Source organism: Acromyrmex echinatior, chromosome 1 (genome assembly GCF_024713525.1).
Source record: "Acromyrmex echinatior isolate Ae372 chromosome 1, ASM2471352v2, whole genome shotgun sequence".
Classification (NCBI taxonomy): Eukaryota; Metazoa; Arthropoda; class Insecta; order Hymenoptera; family Formicidae; genus Acromyrmex; species Acromyrmex echinatior.
Window position 1 is genome coordinate 1,725,670 of NC_141852.1, and position 21,970 is coordinate 1,747,639.

The 21,970-nt window shown below is 38.4% G+C and overlaps 1 protein-coding gene and 2 pseudogenes across 29 annotated transcripts in view; 2 read left to right on the forward strand and 1 right to left on the reverse strand.

Moving 5' to 3' along the window:
* pHCl-1 (pH-sensitive chloride channel 1) overlaps window positions 1-21,970 on the forward strand; it is a 673,866-nt gene that overhangs the window by 513,376 nt on the left and 138,520 nt on the right. For 22 of the 29 annotated variants that reach the window (XM_087405588.1, XM_087405385.1, XM_087405990.1 and 19 more), the window contains one exon: window positions 21,857-21,907. The exons of the other annotated variants lie outside the window; for them this stretch is intronic. In XM_087405588.1, the coding sequence (XP_087261714.1) occupies window positions 21,857-21,907 (51 nt within the window). The remainder of the gene's footprint in view (window positions 1-21,856; window positions 21,908-21,970) is intronic. 29 annotated transcript variants of the gene reach the window in all.
* On the forward strand, window positions 1,980-3,083 carry LOC147910803 (uncharacterized; annotated as a pseudogene).
* On the reverse strand, window positions 2,676-5,336 carry LOC147910804 (uncharacterized; annotated as a pseudogene).

Consider the following 21,970-nt stretch of genomic DNA (forward strand, 5'->3'; position numbering starts at 1 on the left):
TCCTGTACCTGCAACATTCACGCAACGACAACATTAGACACTTTGCGTGGATAAAAAATCTATCCCGCCTTGTAAGATCACAAATTACTGGGAACGAGAGCAGGAAATATTTTTGTGATCGGTAAGTATAATAAAAAAATAGTCAATAAAAACAGTAAAAAAAATAGAAAAAATTTCTTTATTATTTGTAGGTGCCTTCATTACTTCAGTTCGTGAGAAAAATTGCAGTCGCACGAAGTGGACTGCCAGAAGATCAACAACTGCGCCATCCGACTGCCGAGCGAGGACGACAGGTGGGTCGAATTCGACAACTATAACAATTGAGAACGAGTGCCGTTCATCGTCTACGCCGATCTGGAATGCGTCTTACGCAAGACGAAATCCGACAAGGAAGACGTATCGTCGTACGCGTATCAACAGCATGACGCGTTTAGCATAGGCTACGTACGATGTGCGTACAATGACGCATTATCGTCGTATCACTTCCGTCGCGATGAAGACTGTATAGCGTGGTTCGCATGACAACTCAATGATTTGGCGCATCGCGTGAAAAATATCGTATCCACCAAAGTGTCCATGGAAACGTTATCTAAACAGCAATGGGAGGCATACTGTAGCGCGACGCGTTGTCACATCTGCGAGAAACCGTTCGCGCCGGACGACATGCGGGTTCATGATCATTGTCATCTCACCGGTAGATATCGTGGTCCAGCGCATTCGAATTGTAATTTAAATTATAAAAATTCGTTTTATATTCCAGTCGTATTTCACAATTTATCAGGCTACGACGCGCATTTTATAATTAAGGAAATTGTTACCGCGTACGATGGACATGTAGATATACTACCGATAACTAAAGAAAAATATATTTCATTCACTAAACATCGATAGCACCAAAGACACAAATGAAAAGAATTTTCAGAAAAATTGCATAAAAGTAAGATTCATTAATTCTTTCAAATTTTTAAATGCAAACCTTGATAAATTGGCGTCGTATCTCGACGAAGATAAATTAAAAATTGTACGTTCCGAATTTCCAACATTATCAGATGAAGAATTTGAATTACTCACACGAAAAGGTGTCTTTCCGTACGAGTACATTGATTGCGTCGAAAAATTGCAGGACACGCGCTTACCACCGCATGAATTATTTTTCAGTTCGTTGACAGGCGATACAGTATCCGAGAGCGATTACGCTCACGCCGCGAACATCTGGAAGCGATTCTCCATTCGAACGCTCGGCGAGTACAGTGATCTGTACTTGAAAACTGATGTCTTGTTATTAGCAGACATTTTCGAAAATTTCCGCAATAGCTGCATCGCGAGTTACTGTCTCGATCCCGCGCATTATTATACATTGCCAGGTTTCACGTGGGACGCCATGCTGAAATATACATGCATAAGATTCGAGTTGCTCACCGACATTGATATGGTCATGTTCATCGAGCGCGGTATATGCGGTGGCCTCAGTCAATGCTCCGGCAGATACGCGCAGGCTAATAACAAGTACATGTATTCATTCGATCCATCGAAACCGTCGTCGTACTTGATGTACTACGATGTGAATAATCTGTACGGATGGGCGATGTGTCAACCTTTACCATACACCGAATTTCGGTGGGTCGAAGACACTGCGAACTTTGACGTGATCGCTCCGGATTCACCTACCTTATATTCTCGAGGTCGATCTCGAATATCCGCAGCATCTACACGACCGACACACTGACCTACCTTTCTGTCCAACGCGCGATAAACCGCCTGGCAAGCGCGAAGATAAACTTCTAGCGTTGTACGATAAGCAGCGTTACGTCATCCATTATCGCAACCTGCAGCAATGTACTCGTCACGATCTTCACGTAATAAAGATCCATCGAGTGCTACAATTCGCTCAATCTCCATGGCTCTGCAATTACATTGAACTCAATACACAATTTAGAACGTTCGCGAAAAATGATTTTGAAAAAAATTTGTATAAGCTAATGAACAACGCAGTATTCGGTAAGACCATGGAGAATGTGCGCAACCACGTTGATGTAAAATTAATAACAAAATGGGACGGACGGTACGGCGCGGAGGCAACGATCGCGAAACCGAATTTTCACAGTCGCAGCGTCTTTGCGGAAAATTTGATTGCCGTCGAAATGCGCAAACTCGAGGTGAAATTCAACAAGCCGATTTACGTGGGTATGTGCATACTTGACATATCGAAAGTCTGTTTGTACGAATTTCATCACGAGTACATGTCACCGATGTATCGCGACAAATGCAAGATCATGTACACCGACACGGATAGTCTCATTTATTATATAGAATGCGACAATGTTTACGAGAATGTTTATGAAACGCGATATCGCTAGATTCGACACGAGCGATTATCCGGCAGACAACGTGTACGATATGCCTCTCGCGAACAAAAAAGTACTCGGCCTGATGAAGGATGAGAACAACGGTGTATTAATGACCGAATTTGTTGGACTTAGAGCGAAGATGTACGCGGTGAAAGTGGATGGCAAGAAGGATTAAAAAGGTGAAAGGCGTAAAGAATAACATCGTAGCGCGAACGATAACGTTCGACGATTACACGCGGTGTTTGAACGAAGAGATTGAAATGACTCGCCGTCAATCATATATACGATCTAAATTACACGAGGTGTACACGATATCCGAATCGAAAATCGCTCTGAGTCCATACGACGACAAATGATACGTCGTACCGGACTCGACGGAGACGTTACCATGGGGACATTGGCGGATACCTTTGTAATACAATATATGTATTGTGTATATTATATGTATTATGCTATTATATATTACTATTGTATTTTACACTTTTTTTTTTACATTTATACAAGTATTATTTTTTTTTACATTTATAGAAGTATTATTTTTTTTTATTTTTTATGTATTACGATTATTGTACTTTCATATAATAATAATATCATATGTTTTTAACATTTATATATGTATTATATACTAGTATTCTAATTTACTTTACTTACTTTATGTGTCTCATGTTTTTTTTGTATACTCCAAAACGAAGATGATGATGATGAATGGGAAGTAATAAAAAACGTTTATATTGATATATTTTATATACTTATATTGATATATTTTTTTATATGTAGAAAAAAATACACGAAAAAATTTTATTAAATGACATTGTTTTTGTGTATCCATGAATTGTGCGATCCATCGAATCCCAGCCACTTGACGTACACTTTGTCTCCCTTCCTGCGCAGTACTTTCTCCACGAGATACACGTCCGGATGAGTAGCGCGATGCAACTCGTGCTCGTAGAACGCATCAGCGACGGATTTTCCATGATAGTCTTCGAGTAAATAGGTTACGGGATTGGTACCTTAACGATCATAATCACCTCGACAGTCCAATTTGGCGTGTAACCCTTCTCAAAAATCGACTTGCTCACGCGTACCGAATCGCCCACTTTAAATTTTGCTGGACCAGCGATTTTTATCACACTGTACACCGTATCCAAGAGTCTTTCGGCGATCGCGGAAGTTACGTTGGCGGGTCGCATGCCGATAGTGCTTGCGCGCGTTGTAATCTGATACGAGACGCGGCAGCTCGTCGATCCACTTGTAATTGCCGTTGAGTGTAAATATCTTCCACATGTCGCTTTTGAGCGTACGATTGAACCGCTCGACTATCGACGCTTTGAACGTTGAATACGTGGAATAGTGATTAACGTCGTGTTTTTTCAAGATTTTCTGCACATCAACGTTGTAAAACTCCTTCCCCATATCCGTTTGTAAATTTTTAGGACATCTTCCACTTGCTCGAATTATCTCAACAATAGCATCAGCCGTCTCGCTTCCACTTTTGCTCTTGAGCGGTACGGCCCACGCGTATTTGCTCAACACATCGATAACGGTGAGTATGTAGTGGTGGCCTCTGTTGAAGCTCGAGTACGGACGCATCTCGACGATATCAGCCTACCGTAAATCGTCGTATCCTCGAACTTTGACGCGTCTTCATGAAAAATTTCTTCTCGCCGGAGCGTGCAATTCCTCGACGAGTCGACGTCTCTCGGAGCTAATTTTTCTCTTTTCGCTGGATTTCTTTTTCATGATTCGACGTGTAATACAAAAGACAAAAGTATTTTTTTTCTCGCTGACGCCACTCGACTGACTCGTTTCGTCGATACGCGATTTACTTTATAATAAAACCGGCTTCGCGAAGTTCTTCGATAATCGACAGCATCTCGTTGTAGTGAGTGTTGTTGCCCGCTCGGTGCGAACCGTCGAGCAATCGTAGACGATCCACCAGCTCGTTGGGATCGTCCCAGTGCACGTAATCGATCGCGTTGTCATTTAATGTCATTGCGTGAGGTAATCCTTTTCCAGATTTCTTCTGTTTCTTGGGTGTGATCGACATCAACGGCGCGATTACGTATTTGTATTTGTATCCCCTGTTGCTTAATAATCGGCCTTGCGAATGATGCTTGTGTTTGTGCACATTCGTCGCCAGCAGCATGCTCTTGTACTTGTTCATATCGTCTTCCGTGTAAAGGAGATCGTCAGGAATTCTCTTGAAAATTAACTCGTAAAGACCGGGTGAACCGGCGTATCGTAGACCGTCGATAATTATGTTGTCAGCATCATCCACATCGAAACGTTTATTGCCAAACATCAATCCATCCTTGTGTAGGTAAACGCCGTGTACATAATCTATACCACTCTTCTGTTTATCTCGCGCTCCCCTCAGGACAGCCTCGACGTACTTTTGACGCAGCGGACCCAAGCCGGCTTGCAATGCCTCTCGACCTTCCGACGTTTGCAACTGATTTTGAACCTTTGTTGCTAGCGAGTCGTCCGTCGTTTCGAAAACGTTATCCAACGATTCTATCATCGTACGCGGAGGTTATCGGCTGTACACGATCGTGCGATCGATCATCGGATTTATCCGGAATCACGGAACGCTCGAACGTATCACTCTCTTTCTCTTTCTCTTCCTCCTCCTTCTCCTCTTCTTCTTCCTTCCTCTCGCGCTTGGAGGCAGACGCTGCGCCATCGTCGCGCGATTGTCTCTTTATCGCGTGCACATCGGAGCTGTCAACGATTTGTCGCAGCGGTTTGATAATAGGCTTAAAATGTCTGTCCAATGCCATGTCTTCCTCGATTCTACCGGTTTTCAGAGCGCGATGTTTCTTGCGGATCGACTCGCTCGTTTTCTCGATCTCTCTCGCGATTTTTTCACGCTCGCGCACATCAGCCATGTTCGTCTCTGGCGAAGTATCAACAACGACTAGTCACGTTACAGTATTGCGAACTCGTTAAATCCCTTTCTGTATCTCCCGTCTTTAAGCTTACTATCCTTGTCTATTACTAAAAATCCATATTTTTTTTGCCAACAGTCGCGGCACAACGTGCAAAATTCGTCGTAGAACATGTCGGTGTTTACGTGATCATTGTAAACGTGTTTCAAGTTGATACAATCCTGTTTGAACAGGATCAGCAGGTTCGCATTGTCGCGTATCAGATGTTTAGGTATCCTCGCGTACATCTGACAAAGATAGAAGCAGTCAACGTTCGCGTGGCGATCCATCGAAAAGTATTCTCTCACCGCATCCTGCTTGTCGCATGCCACGTCATCAAAGATAAAAATAGAATTTGGGCGCGCCTCGTTCGGTGGAACGATGTCGCTATTGTTGGAAAACGTAAAGTAGCTGATTTCATCGATAGATGTAAATAAATTTTCGAGATATCGATACTTTGGCTGTTGCAGTGATTTTGAGTAGACGTACACGTTCTCGAAACGTACGCCATTTGGACTCTCGAGCAAACTTATGAGAACGTTGGTTTTACCACAATTCGATGGGCCGCAAATGATCGCGCGTATAGTACTCGGCAGCATTTCGCCGTGCTTGCGCTTCTCCGCACTGCCTCCCATCATTTGTGATTTCACGTCATAGTTTGTGACACGTATCGTCAGCGGTTGCAGCACAAATTTCATGCTCACACTAAAGACTACGCGCTCTCGAACGATTATTTAAAGGCGCGCGAATCCGCGAATCGCGCAGTAGCAAAATGTATCTCGCGCTGTGTCATCCTTCCAATATTCGAGATTTGAGCGCCGAGCAGTTACAGTATATACCGAAGGTCGTACTCTTACGCGTGTACGGTGAATACATCGAACACGTCTGGGACAAGCTTCCGGAACACGTGAAGACAGATTCGGAGGTTCGAACTTATCGTTGCGGCGACGAACACTACAATCAGCCGTGGCAGCGGACGCATATCGACGGCTCCACACCGAAGATAAAAGATCGTAGTCGATCGGCGTCGCGCGACAGTCTGCTAAATCGAGCGATAAACGCGCTTCCTTTCGAGTTACATATTCCGGGTTACCAGTTTTGCTGTCCGGGCGACTTACGAAACGATTAACCAGAGGTGACGCGGGCATAAATCCACTGGACGCGGCGTGCCGAGAACACGACACTGCGTATTCTCGAAGCAACGATCTCACCGATAGACACACGGCGGACAAGGTACTCGCCGATAAAGCGCTAGGACGCGTCGTCGCGAGAGATTCGGCTCTGAGCGAGAGAGTCGCCGCAGCTGCCGTCTGAGCAGCGATGAAAGCCAAGACCAAGATCGGCATGGGCATGAAACCGAAGAAGAAGACGATGAAGAAAAAGGTGACGAAAAAGCGGATACTTCCGACGGCGAAACGAGGCGGTGCGTTACCGTTTCTACCAATGTTGGGCGCACTCGGATCCTTGATCGGCGGAGCAGCCAGCGTGGTGAAAGCGGTAAACCACGTCCTATCAGACGTACGATCAAAGTTTCTGCGGACAGATGTGTCTGCGGTTTCTACAAACAGTAGCGTGAATTTAAAAAGCTCGACGAGGTGTTGTGAAATCTTAGTATTAGTCGAACGCTTTTTTCCGTCATGTCGTTGACGCTTACGCTGAGCGGAAAGAGCACCGTCCTCGCGGCGAATTACTTCCCCGCCGTAGATTTAAGTGACAGAGATTACGAGCTCGATTTTTGAGACTTATCGCACGATACCGAACGTGAACGAATCGAACAACAAATTTTATTTCACCAAAGACGAAATTACAATTCCCGAGGGTTCGTACGAAGTGCGAAATATAAATGAATTTCTGAAACGCGCGATTTTACGAAAACGTCCGCACCGCGAAGCACTTGAAACCGTTGATGTAGTGGGTGGTGACAATAACAATAACACTGATGATGATGATGATGATGATGATGATGAGGGTGGAGAATACCCGATTACGCTTCGCGCAAACTACAACACGATAAAATGTGAGATTAGATGTGCGTACAGAATAAACTTTGACAAGTCCAACAGCATTGGATCGCTGCTGGGATTCTCATCGAAGCGTATATTGCAGCCGCGAAGATGGCACGAATCAGACGTGTCGATCAACATAATGAATATAAACGTTTTCCGCGTAGAGTATAACGTGACCGCGGGTGCATACAGCAACGGCAAAAGCGCGCACACGATACATGAATTTTCGTCGAGCGTGGCGCCAGGATATAAGATATCGGAGAGGCCGACGCAAATCATTTACCTGCCGATCATCGCACGTACTTCGCTGAAGACAGCAACGCATCGTACGAAATGAAGAAGAACTGCAATAACATGTAAGTTTTAACATTCTATATACAAAAGAAACGTTTTTAATATTATGTATATACACAGCATGGAGCATCGCAAGATGCGTTTATTGGGCAGACGTTACGATCTGACGACTACAGGCTACAAATTTTTGAAAATTGGAATCAACGTTGGTCCATCGAGTTACGTGGAGATCGCCCTGGGAGATCATCACGGACATGAACTGCTGCTGTCTCTCGAAACGTGGAAGGGTCTCTACGAGCAGCGATGGAATGTTTACAAGATGCTGCGAAACGAATACAAGGACAATTTTATAAGTGTTGGATCGCTAACTGTCAGCGTTTGCATGCTGAACGATGCTACGCTCATACATCTCAATTCTCCGTATGCATGATGATGACCGAAACGACGCTACGACGTATGTTTGAGTTTGACGAATGTATCGATGTAACGTTCGAACGATTAACCCGACTCGTCGATACGGTTGATGTCAAGTATACGCAATTCTCCAACAACGCGTACAAAAACGTTATACGCGATAGTGATATCTTTAACAAACATCAGCTCGATTGCGAGCTATTGGCTTTAGTTTTTAATACGTAAAAAAAGAAATGATGTAATAATATGTGAATAAAAAATTTTTTTTGTTCACATCATTATATATACGCACTTTCTTTACTTCCCATCCGTCTATCCATCCATTCATCCATTCATCCTATATCTCGACGCGCTATACCGATAACTTTTCGTGACGGCACTTATGATCTAAAGTGTTTTATATGCAACTGCCCCCTATAGATCTTAGGCAGGCTCGCTTCTCAACGGCGAAGATCGATTCTCAACGTCAGTCTTTGTCCTGATTGTCCGCGCGCAAAACGTGTTAAGACGTGAGTGATATTTTTTTTTCCCCAACGTACAACAATATTCTATCATTTAGCGTTAATGATAGAATATTATTGCACATTTTCTGTGATTAAGTGAAGTGATAATTTTTTTATTGTGCAGCTATAACATGCAAAAAGAACAAAAAGTTGAGGAGACTGCCTCCTCCTCCTCCTCTTCCTTCTCCTCTTTCTTAGAGGAGATTCAGAATAATATCATAGTTGATCTCACTCAATTGCATGTAGATCAATTATTCAACCATCTCATCGACAATCTCGAGAGATGAGACTGTGGAGGAAGAGGAATAAGAATTCAGCGGAAGATGAGGAGGAGGAGGAGGAAAAGGAGGTGGTGAAGGAAGAAGAAGAGGAAGAGGACTAAGAATTCAGCGGAGAATGAGGAGTAGGAGGAGGACGGAGAGGGAGAGGGTGTGGAGAAAGTAAGAATATTTTTTTATTATATAATTTTTTTTCTTTCTTTTTTTTCTTTAATATTTCTTGTTCGCGTTATAATACTGCCACGCATTTAGGGAGTGGACTCCGCAGTGGCTGTCTGAAACGCATTTTTTGAGATAGACGCGAGGTCTGCGGTGATGGCCCGAAACGCACTTTAGGGTGGACGCAGGGTCCGCGGCGGCGGTGGTGGCACTGGTGCCTGTGGCGGGGTGTGAGGTGGCGGCGGTGGCGGCAGCGTCTGCGGCGATGGGGTGTTGGGTGGCGGCGATCCCAATAATACGTGACACCACAATGGCGATACGTATCATCATATCAGTAAACATTGATAGCGCTGGGACTCATCATATCAGTAAACACCGATAGCGCCGGGACTTCCCGCGCCTCCCCTCTCTTCCCCGCGCCTACCAGAACTTTCCGCGCCTATTCCCCCGCGCCTATGAGTATCCCCCGCGCCCCGCGCCCCCCTCAGAGGACCTGGGTTAGAACCGCCACTGTATACACTACTGAGAGCTTAAACTGTAAAAAAAAAAACTGATGTTTTTAACATGCGTTGAGTTATCACATGCTGTTATGGTTTTCTCTGTATTAGTTACATTTTGTAATAAAGTTTTCTAAAAAAATCAAAGTTATTTTTTCGAGAATCGTCCATAATTCATTGGCGCGCGAGTGAATATTCTGCGAGCACGACGCGAGTGTATTTTGGAGGCTTGTCCAATCAGAATACGGACAGCGAGGAAGACACTTACTTTCAATTTCGGAGACACACTCTCCGGAGGCTTTTTCGGAAATTGACCCTCCATGCGGTGAGTGCGAAGCACACGCACGCACGCACACACCCACGCACACGCAAGCACGCACACACCCACGCACACGCACGCACGCGCATGCGCGTACACACACACACACACACACACACACACATACACACACACACACACACACACGTGCAAATTCCGAGCAACCCGGCATTGGGTATCGTGAATGCCGGCAGTAATTATTACCCAAAATCTTGCAAAATATAGGATTTCCTTTGGAACCTAATAACTCAGCTTTTAAGCAAGCTATAGTAATGGTTGAGGTCTCATTTTAAAGAAAAAGTTCCAGACTTTAAAATGTATGAGATTTTTCGGCCTGTTCGTATTTTGCCCGCAAAGTCGTGAAATTTTTAGAATTTTAACTCAACCTATTTCTGATCTTCGCGGAAAAGACCATTCGATAGGACGGCAAATATCATATGAACTGTTTTAAAATAGAAATTTCACTCTTTAAAACTCAGAAAAATTGTCCTGCAATCTCTGAAAGTCGAAATATCATTTCTTAAATATCGACAAAATTTGCAGATTTTAAAATGATTCCCTAATTATTGTATGTAGTGTCCTTATTTTTACAATAAAATTTCGGTAAAATTTTAATGAAATTATCTCCACCATTATTACTTTATTAGTGACACCACCTGTCGAATTTACTTATTGCACTAGTAACACTAGTAATGTTTTTATGCGGGAGTGCCCAGTTGAAAAACAGGATATTAGGAAAGAATACAGGAAAGAAATTGAATTCTTTTCTGGTTATGCATTTTTTCTTTAACCCAAGATTTTAGCCTCCAAAGACTCCAAAATTGATTAAGGAGACTCCAAAGGCTATGTTCCAAAATTGACTGCCTGTACTGAAAATCTAAAGTGCACTTGACGTAAACTGTAGCATTTTCAGCACTGACAGTAAATCTGGAACACAGCTTCAGTAGCCAATGTAACTATACAGACAAAATCGTCTTCACAGAGGAATTAAGTCACATTCATGATACTTTTTCTTATGGTGCACTCATTATGCGCAGGACTACAAAATTCACAAGCGCTGCGAGTGTCAAGAATCAAAACTTAACACAAAATCGACCTATGTTTTGAAGACTTGCTAGACTGAGTGAAGTCTCCTTCGTCTTCCTTCCTGCTTCATATCTTGGGAATGATTTGCGCAAAAAATAAAAGTAAATAGCATTACTTTAAAATCCGAAGCGCCACTACGGTCTGAGTGTTGAGATGTTGAACTAATATATTATATATATTTTCAAATAAATGAATTAATTTCAGAAATGATAATTATTATACATGGCAATATGATTGTCGGCATTAAACGCAATTGATCTGAAATATTAATAATCCCCCCAAATTTCCCAAATTAATCTTAAAAAACTGTAATAAACTTATTGCCAAAAATATTGCCTCGGCCGGGAGTCGAACCCGGATCTCTTGCGGATCCGTGCGAGCGTCCTAAGTCTTTAGACTACCGAAACAATCATATCAATCGGCACGTAATTATCATTTCTGAAATTAATTCATTTATTTGAAAATATATATATTAGTTCAACATCTCAACACTCAGACCGTAGTGGCGCTTCGGATTTTAAAGTAATGTTATTTAACATAAACGGTCTTGTTTCCTATCTTATTGTTTATACACGCTGAAAAAAATGCGTTACTCTCTATACATATTGGTTATTGCAAAGAATTATTGCTAAGGTCTCGACGAACACTATATTTCCTAATGGCTCGCGTATACTGGACGCGGAAATACTTGCTGCACGGTAAAATGCGATGCGGTAACTAATAAGGTAAATTCATTACTCAAAAGCTAAAATGTTTTTTAATGTCGCTATAACAATGTTGCATGATTTGTAAAATCTTGCGCCGTAATATGTATTATATAGTACAATTCCTAATATCTAATATCTGTTATTGCAGCAATATTACAGCGCAATCTGCAATATTGCAACATTTCTGCAGTGTAACTACAAATTTCTATGCTATATGGGTATGTACTCAATAGATATGATCACAATAATATTACAACAATATTGCAATAATATTGCAATATTGTATTGTATAAATATCGAAATAATCCTATTCTTTATATATAATTATATACATATAAGAATCTATATATAAAAAACGTTACATATAAAATTATTATGTACAAAAAATTGAATTATATTCATATATTTCTTATGACTTAGTAAAAAATTTTTCATAGTACCTAATTGCATATAATTATGTATACAACTTTTCTACCGTTATATATAATATTTCATATATAAATTAATAAATCTATGCAATTATATATAAACTGATCACAAATTATATGTATATATAATTATATTTAATCATATAAGGGAAAACAATGCCATATTTACGAGATAAAAATTTATAACACTTTGTTTTGAACACCCGATATACTTATACACGGTGGAGGAAAAAGGTCGGTACCCCTGAATAATTCGGAAAATGTATGTTTTATATGTAAGAAAAATGTTTCAGACAAAAGTTGTAGGGCTTAAAAAGATCTATTTACTAATTTTATCAGTTTGACTTTGGATGGCATTGTTAAGATCAAGTCAAGGTCACATCGATTTTTTTTAATGGAATATCTTATTTTTGATGCCAGAATCTAATAGCTGGTGTCAAAAACTTTTTAAAACACTAAAGTAGTTATTTTTCGTTAAATATTTTTCGAGTTATAGACGAGAAAGTTACAATACCACCGACACTAGCAATACGTAAGATATCCGATTAATGGCTAAAACCTCTTGAATGTTGTTCAGGATTATGTTTGAGATAACATTTGTCAAGATCAAGGCCAATGAAGGTTGTATTTATTTTCATTTTTACGTAAAAATGAATTTTTAGTACAAAAATGAAAATAAGAGGAATAATCTCCAATGGCTTTGAGCTGACAAATGTTATCCAGGACATAATTCTGAACAATATTTAAGAAGTTTTAGCCCTCAATCGAACACCTTGGGTAATGCTAATGCCGGTGGCACTGTAACTTTCAAACATTATAACTTGAAAAGTCAATAAAAAATAATTTTATTATAGTGTTTTGGAAAACTCGGCTATTTCATTTTGTAATTAAAAGTAGGCTATTTCATTTTTAAAAATCAACTTGATTTTGACCTTTTTTTTGGTAACGGAGAGGAAATGCCTGACGCATACCTCGGGCCTCGGGGGAGAGCCCGGGGTTATGTGGCACTTGCACCCCTCCGGGTATCCTGACTGGGCCATAAATGAGGGACTCCCAGGAATGCATGCAGCGTATTTCTGGGAGTCTCTCTGGCCAATCGGCCGGTTCTGTCCCTCCTGGGGGTCGGAGAGATGGCCCTGGGCGACGCAGGATGCAGACTGCCCGAATTGGGCGCTGGGGGAACACCACCCCTCCCCCCCCCCGCGCTCACCCTCCCGCGCCCTTGTTGGAGGCGGGGGTTGGGGATCCTAACAAAAGTTTGGCGCGCCTCATCCTCGTATATCACTCCGCGTATTTTATTTTCGCGGCGCATCCCCCGCGCGCGGAAGGGCGGAGGTCCCGCCTCGGCCACACAGTTGTGCTAACGGGACGACAAGGACGGAATCCCAACTCCACGCGCGGAGGATCAATCTAAGTCAGGCGGCGGTGTGCCCCGAGGGTTCGCAACTTGCCACTGCTTCACGGCTCCCCGCGTTCCAGCTCCTGCGGGGCCGTCCGCGATAGAGGAGGAGGAGCCATTGACTCCGCCTCCTCGTCATCTTCCTCTTCTTCTTCCAGTATTGGGGAGGGAGGTTGCCGCCGTTTTCGCCCCGGGGATGATCCCGGCGACGCGAGCGCGTGGGAGGGGGCCCGGGGCACGAGCGACCCGACTGCAGCCGGCACCCACGTGATCCCCCGCCACTTATTTCCCTCCTCTCTATCACCACCATCGTCGCCGCCGCCGCCCCGGTGGCGGAGGAGGGTCGCCGTCCCTCGGGGCCCTCTCCCTCGCTCTCTCGGCCTCCTCCTTCTGCGACATAACCTGTTCGCAGGTCAAGGAGGAGAATGCCGTCCAGGCGTTCTCCCGGCCGACCATCGCCCTAACGACGGTCGGCAGGGAGAGATCGTCCCCAATTTCTTGGACCAGGACAAATTTGACCTTGACCTGACCTTGGCGACGCTACTCAAAGTCAAACTAATAAGATCAGTAAATATATCTTTTTACGCTACAACTTTTTCCTAAACAATTTTTCTCAAAATACCATGTTTTCAAGATAAAAATTTGTAACGCTTTATTTTGAACACTCGGTATACATATAACTTTATATAATTATATATTTTATATAATTATATAGAAAACTTTTTCTCGTGATCCATATGAGAATATCAAATAAAAAATTATATTTATATAATAAAATATCGACTAGATATTTTTTAATTGTTCATATTCATACATCATTTTCATGAATATTTTAAATTGTCAAAATTTTCTTTTTTAAAGACCTACCAATAAATCAAAACTTATACTGGATGTTTGGAAATTAGTGATAAGTTTTTCGCACATGTGATAGATTATACTAAACTGAGAAGAAAAATTCTCTACCATTTTACAATTGTCGCAATGGTTAACAAGGTATTAACTTAAGAAAATAACGAGGTATTAACTTAAGAAGATAGCCAAATTCGTCCAGCCTATCGCCAAATGCAAGCGCGCCACAATAGTACCCGCTCCGCGCGACGGACGCGCACCTCGCCACGCGGGCGGGTACTATCTTGTCACGCGCTTGCATTTGGCGATGGGCTGGACGAATTTGGCTATCTTCTTAAGTTAATACCTCGTTAACCATTGCGACAATTATAAAATGGTAGAGGATTTTTCTTCTCGATTTAGTCTATTCTATCACATGTGTGAAAAACTTGTCACTAATTTCCAAATACTCTGTATAATTGTACAGTGTAAAGAAAATCTATCATTCAAATGTCTCATATTAAAAGAAAATAGGTATAGGGAAAATAGGATAATAAGAGTCAGGCGCGGTAATTGTTGTGCAAAACAATGTGGATACAACATAAAAGTCTTTATTAAATAATAAGGCTTAATAAATTTAAAAAACAGAAAGACAAAGGGCTACGAGTCTAAAATTAATCATTATAAAATTAAAATTTGAAGCCGTTAATAAATAAACATGTCATTTAGTTAAAATATAAAACTTTAATTTGCCGGTAACAAATAAAACAAAACTTTTTGTTCCTTGTTGGATCATTATCAATATAAATAAAAATAACAATGGAAAAAGACCATAAAAGTATTGTCTGCAATTGTATTTAAATTGAGTGATTTGTTCCTTTTCTTCTTTTCAAATTCTCCATAATTTCTTAAATTCTTTTTAATGTTATAAAAATGTTATATTGTTGCACAGGGGTGATGTCTCTATGAGTATCTTGTGACATACAATTGCAGCTTCACGTGCATTCCTTTTACATTCACCGAATACTTAACAGCATATCTACTTTCTCTTTATTGAAATACATTTCGACAAACTGAGACTGAACTATGATTTGCTCTAACAATAAACTAAGACTGAACACAAGAACTATTGCATTCGAGCTACTCTATACTAAATTATGTTAATATTTTTTCTGCATACATACTACATACAAGTATGAACTACATTCGGGAATATGACGAATTGCGAAATGGCTACGTTTGTTCTTCACGTCTGACTGTAAGGTCATCTCAAGGTCATAGTATAGCAGATCATTAAACTCGCCTTGACACCAGTTAGAATATTATGAAGTAAAAAATATGTAGTGTTATTTAAAAAAATTAGGGTGATCTTGACTTTTTTTCCTAAAAGAGTATTTTGTAAATTTTTAATATTGAAATTTATAGCCGATTGAAAACTGATTAACTTTTATACAAACTAATTTTTTTCAAATCATCGGAAGTGCCGGAAAAATCGTGATTACAGTTACGTGGGACATCATGTATATTCAAGGTATTTATAGTAACAGCTAAATCAAATGAGAATAAATATCTTCTATTGTGTCAATGTAATATAAACGTCGTTTATTCTTAGGCAATGCGGTGAGATTGAAAATATAGTTGTTTCTCTAAAATGCTCAGAGACAATATAAAACACACATATCAAGACAAGAAGGTTAAAGTGATAAACTAGAAAGGAAGAGAGACATAAGAGGGAGAAAATAAAGTAGAGGGAAGAGAAAGTAGGGAGAGGAGAAGTAAAAAGAGAAAGAATATAGTAAGAAGGAAAAAGAAATTGAATAATCTGTGAGTAAGGTTCAGGTAACGATTCAGTATCATTCTTTTTATTAAGATCTTGTTTCTGTCTTTTGATGTGAATCATTTTATACTAATCTCTTGTTATATAAAGATTCGCAATCTAAAATTTTTACTTCTATCTAAAATTATAGACAAAATTGATACGATGATCAGTTATAACAGTAGAAGACCAGTATTCTTCTTAATATCAGAGATATGTTCGTGTAATCTCATACTTATTTTTCTTTTTGTCTGACCAACATAGCTCGCCTCGCAATCATCACAGGAAATCTTATAAACTAGTTAGAAAATCTAACTTACCCTTTCCTCTTTTAATGAGACTTTTTAATGTGTTAGGGATAGAAAAGGCTATTTTACAATGGAACATACTAAAAATAGGAAGGAAACTTTCAGAAATAGATTTGACGTAAGGAATCGTGAAAATACATATTTGTCTTTAACTTGTAAATTACGTGTAATGTGTTTATTATGTATACTTTAATTTTTGTCCAATCATAGAGAAGATAAATGAAAAAGGATAACAATTATTTAAGAAAATATGAATAACATCTATCAAATTTTTTTGTGGATGTGATAAGAGGATAATTTTGTGTATGAAACTGATAATAGTACCTTTTTGTAGCAAAGAGGATGATTTGAATGGAAATTAAGGAACCTTCCCGAAAACGTCTTTTTATGATAAATGTGTCAAATATATAATAATTCTCTGATCATCTATATGAGGGCAAGTCAATAAGATATTTTTAGAAAAATATAGTAAAACACATTTTTTTTATCTATTCATTTTTATTTCTCAACATAGTCTTCTTTCAGCTCGATACACTTGATCCAACGATTCTACAACTTTTTCAAGTCGTCCGAATAATATGATGATTTGTCCAACCCTTCAAAATAAGCCTCTGTTTCGGCGATGAGCTGCTCTCTGGTGGTGAATCTTTTCCTGCGAACCATTTCTTCAGATTTGGAAATAGGAAATAGTCGCAGGAGGCTAACTCTGGCGAATATGCTGGATGGGGAAGCAATTCGTAGCGGAATTCGTTGAATTTGGCCATCGATGCCGGGCACGTGAACTGTGCATTGTCTTGATGGAAGAGCACTTTCTTCTTCGTCAAATGGAGACATTTTTTCTTTAAAATGTTGTTGAAACGGTCCAATAAGGCTGCGTAGTAATCGCCATTGATCGTTTTGCTTCGACGGTAATTGATATGAATTATACCGCGTGCATCTCAAAAAATTGGTCATCATCTTTCCGGTCGACTTCACGGTCTTCGCTTTCTTCGGAACTGGTTCACTCGATGAAGTCCATTATTTTGACTGTTCCTTCGTCTCGGATGTGAAGTAATGGATCCATGTTTCCACGGTAATGAATCGACACAGAAATTCATCTAAATTATGTTGAAACATCTCCAAACATTGTTTTGAAATCATCACACGGTCTCACTTATGGTCCACAGTGAGCAAACGCGGCACTCATCTTGCCGATAGCTTTTTCATACCCAATTGTTCGTGCAAAATTGAAATCACTGTGCCATGTGATATGCCTGTGGCCTCAATAAGCTCGCACACTTTCACTCGTCGAGCAGTCAAAACAATATCATGAACTTTATCGATGATTTCTGGCGTAGTAGCCTCAATTGGATGTCCCGAACGAAGTGCATTACATGTGAATGTACGACCATGTTTAAATTCATTCGCCCAATTGTATACAGTCATAAACGCTGGTGCAAATGAACATTATCCAACTCGGCTTTGATTTCTTTCGGCGTTAAATCTTTCATATGTAGATTGCACGTTGAAATTCGTTTTTTTCCATTTTGCAAAAAATACAAAGATTGTTCGCTTTAATCGTCTACAGAAATGAAATCACGCAATGAATTCCACTCAAAATTTGACAGTAATTTGAAAGCTGCTACTTATCAAAAAGTAATGTGACATAACACTGCGAGTGCCCTCTGACATATTTTCTAAGAACTTATTGACTTACCCTCGTAACAAGCATTCTATCAAGAAAATTCAATCTGCCACCTGTACCAACCTCCAAAATAAACTGCAATCTCAGTAAATAAAACAATGGTTGTACTGATAATTTATTAATTGCTATTTCCTCTAGATCTTGCATTACAATGTCGGTGATTATCGGTGATAACGATGAACCCGTTAGAATATCAAATACTTGTTTATAAGTTTTGTTATTAAAAGCAAAAAAAGTTTAATCTAAAATAAATCTAACTGGAATAATGAATTTTTTGAAATATTTGTCTTCGTTGAAATGTAAACCCATCTCCTATCGATGCTAGATCAACAGGAATATTAGTAAAAAAGGATACTACATCTAATGAAGCCAAAACATATTGAGAATCAAAAACTGTGCCATTTAATTTCTCAACTAAATGGAAATTGTCTTTAATGTGGCTAGAAGCTTTTGATATGCTGTCATTAATTATATTGTATAAAAAAAGAGAAAGATAATATAGTGGATTAATAGAGGATACAATCACTCTCAATGGTTTGCCGACTTTATGTATTTTGGTCAAACCGTAAGCTCTAGATATAACACCATCAGTTGTAAGCAATCTTCGATACGTTTGTTCGTCAATAAATTGATCGCGCTTCCATCTCACTAGCAATGTACGTAAGTCCTGAGTCAACTTTTTAATTGAATCTTTATTAACAATTTCATAAGTATTAGTATCTGTAAGAATCTCCTCCATTTTTGATACATAGGCGTCTTTATCAAGGATAACAGTAACACTACCCTTATCAGCGTTTGTAATGAGTATGTTTAGGACGGTCATTTATAAATCTATTTGTATATAGCCACTCATATAGCCACTCTAAAATCTGTTGTCAGTAAAGTTAGGAGAAGGAAAATTGTTATGGAATCTGTTAAGTATTGAGATAGAATTATTTCTGACAAAGTTAATTGATGTTTTTAGGTCGATCACTTATATTATTTTCAATGTGTTTAATAAATTCAATTAAAATTTTTTCTTTGTTGTCTTTATTAATAGGGAGCCCAAATTTTTCATCAAGTTGTAATTTAATACCGAATGTCACTGCTGTTCAAATTAATAAACCATTTGTCATGTAGCGCATCTAGGGGAGGCGCCTCATTAAATTTTTCCGGATTAATATCTTTCCGAATTAAATTGAATGTTTTGTGAGTCATTGGAAACCGTAAGTTGAATATTGTTAGAATTATCATTGGAAACAGAACAAACATATGAGATAGGTTTAAATTTACCTAAAACTTACTCACAGATTATTCAATCTCTTTCTCTTTCTTAACTACATTCTTTCTCTTTTTACTTCTCCTCTCCCCACTTTCTCTTCCTTCTACTTTATTTTCTTCCTCTTATATCTCCCTTCCTTTCTAGTTTACCACTTTAACCTTCTTGTCTTGATATGTGTATTTTATATTGTCTCTGAGCATCTTAAAGAAACAACTATATTTTCAATCTTATCGCATTACCTAAGAATAAACGACGTTTATATTACATTGACACAATAGAAGGTTTATTCTCATTTGATTTAACTGTTATTATAAATACCTTGAATATATATAATTTATGACGGTACATCACACGATTTTAATTCGTATTAATAACTTTAATATACATTTCTCATAATATTAGATTACTTTTTTACTTTCATTTTCATTCCCTGTTTCTTAATTTATATTTCTCTTATTAGATTTGATTACTTATTCCTATTATTGTACAATTTTGCATTATATTTGTACTTTTTAACAGAAACAAGTATGTTTGTCTAAAATCTACATACACAATCCAGAGGAATACATAGTTATCGATCACAACATTTTTATAACATTTATTTTGTATTGAATGATATTGTTAATTAATACTGCGATCGAGAGCGAATTTCAATTTTTATATATCTTATCTATGTAATATTTCCACTGTTATTTTTATTTACATTGATAATGACCCAACAGGGATCGAAACGTTTGATTTTGTTTTGTTTGTCACCGACAAATTAAAGTTTTATGTTTTAACTAAATGATATGTTTATTTATTAACGGTTTCAAATTTTAATTTTATAACGATTAATCTTAGGCTCATATCCCTTTGTCTTTCTGTTCTTTATTAAATAATTCGCTTACATGTTTGGCTCATTTTTGAGCTATCTTTAGAGACAAATTAATTTTATAATTACAATACAAATTAATTCATTCCAATGAGCTACCTCTACAGACTTAAGGAAACTTTAATATTGAAGAATGACTCTAATGACAATCCAAATTGTGTTCAAATTTTATAGACAAAATCATTAAAAAACTAAACGAATTTTTATATCACAATAAGAAGGAAGCTTATAGCAACGGGGATTCACCATGTCGCAAACAATTATGTTTTATTAATTTAGTCAAAAACTAGTTTTTGACTTATCAGAGAATCAATGTCAAAATTGTTTTTAAATCAGTAAAATAACTTTTATACAATCGATATTAAGTTGTTCTTCCACAAGAAATACTTCTTAATTATAACTAAATTTAAAAGTTATTTCACTGATTTAAACAATTTTTATACTGATTCGCTGACGAGTCAAAACAAGTTTTTGACTAAATTAATAGAACATAATTGTTTGTGACATGATGCATCCTCGTTGCTGTGAGCTTCCTTCTCATTGTGATATAAAAATTCGGTTTTTTAATAATTTGTCCTATAAAATTTGAATTGTCATTAGAGTCATTTTTCAATATTAAAGTTTCCGTAAGTATGTGTGGTTTCACTGGAATGAATTAATTTGTATTGTAATTATAAAATTAATTTGTCTCTGAAGATTGCTAAAAAATAAGCCGAAACATGTAAGCAGGTTATTTATTAGGTGTTGGAATTAATTCGTAGCGTTTTTAATGAAAGAATGTTATTTATTTCACATGAGCATTAAAAAATACATTAATAAAAGTACTTCCCATCTCTTGTAAAACGCTACGAATTAATTCCAACACCTAATAAGAAAGACTTTTGTGTTGTATTCACATTTTTCGTTTTGCGCAATAATTATTGAGCCTGATTCCTATTGCCCTATTTTATCTATTTTCTTTATGATTAGTAAAGAGTCTTCACGAATTATCTCATATAAAAGTCGCTACATCATTGAGATAGCATATGATATTTAATTAATCAAAATAAATATAAGTAAATATTTATCCTGATTAATATAATTTTATGTAATTTCTCTCAATAGCTAGCGGTTTTGTCGATTTGAACGCGCCCAATAACGTGTCTAATGACGGCAAACGCGTTGAGTGGTTCTATCTCGCTTACATTTGGCGGTGCAGAGCGAATTTGATTATCTTCATAAATTAACTACTCGTTAATTAATGCGAAAATTACAGGACTTTTCTACTCAGTATAGCCTTTCTGCCTCTATGCGAGAGTTTCATTCATTGTCAATGTCACTGTATAATAATAATAATTAATATTAATAATTATTTTATAATTATAATATTATAATGATTATCCGCGAATATTAAAGAAATAACGCCAAGGATATATGAAGTGAACACATAATACCAACAGAATATTCCCATAGTATTAAAAAATATATGGTATTCCTAGAATTATATTAATATTAATAATTATAATATTATTTTATTTTTTAATAATATTTTTATAATATTCCATGAATATTATGCGCTTATAGGGTTCTTGCTCTTTTTCTTGCTTTTCCTCTTTTCTTTCTCACACTCTCTTTTCTCTTGATATTTATCTATTTCTGTTATAAACATGAATAATAAGGATTTTGGTTGGTGAAAAAGTTGGTGAGTAAGTCTCTTTGTTTGGTGTCTGTGATGTTGCAGCGGCTTCCAGCGGTGCTCAGCAGGATAGGAATTATATTGGCCAGCCCCTTGGTAAGACCCCCCATTGCATAAGTTTATGGTCATGACTTCGTACGTTTCTTAACTTTCACAAAA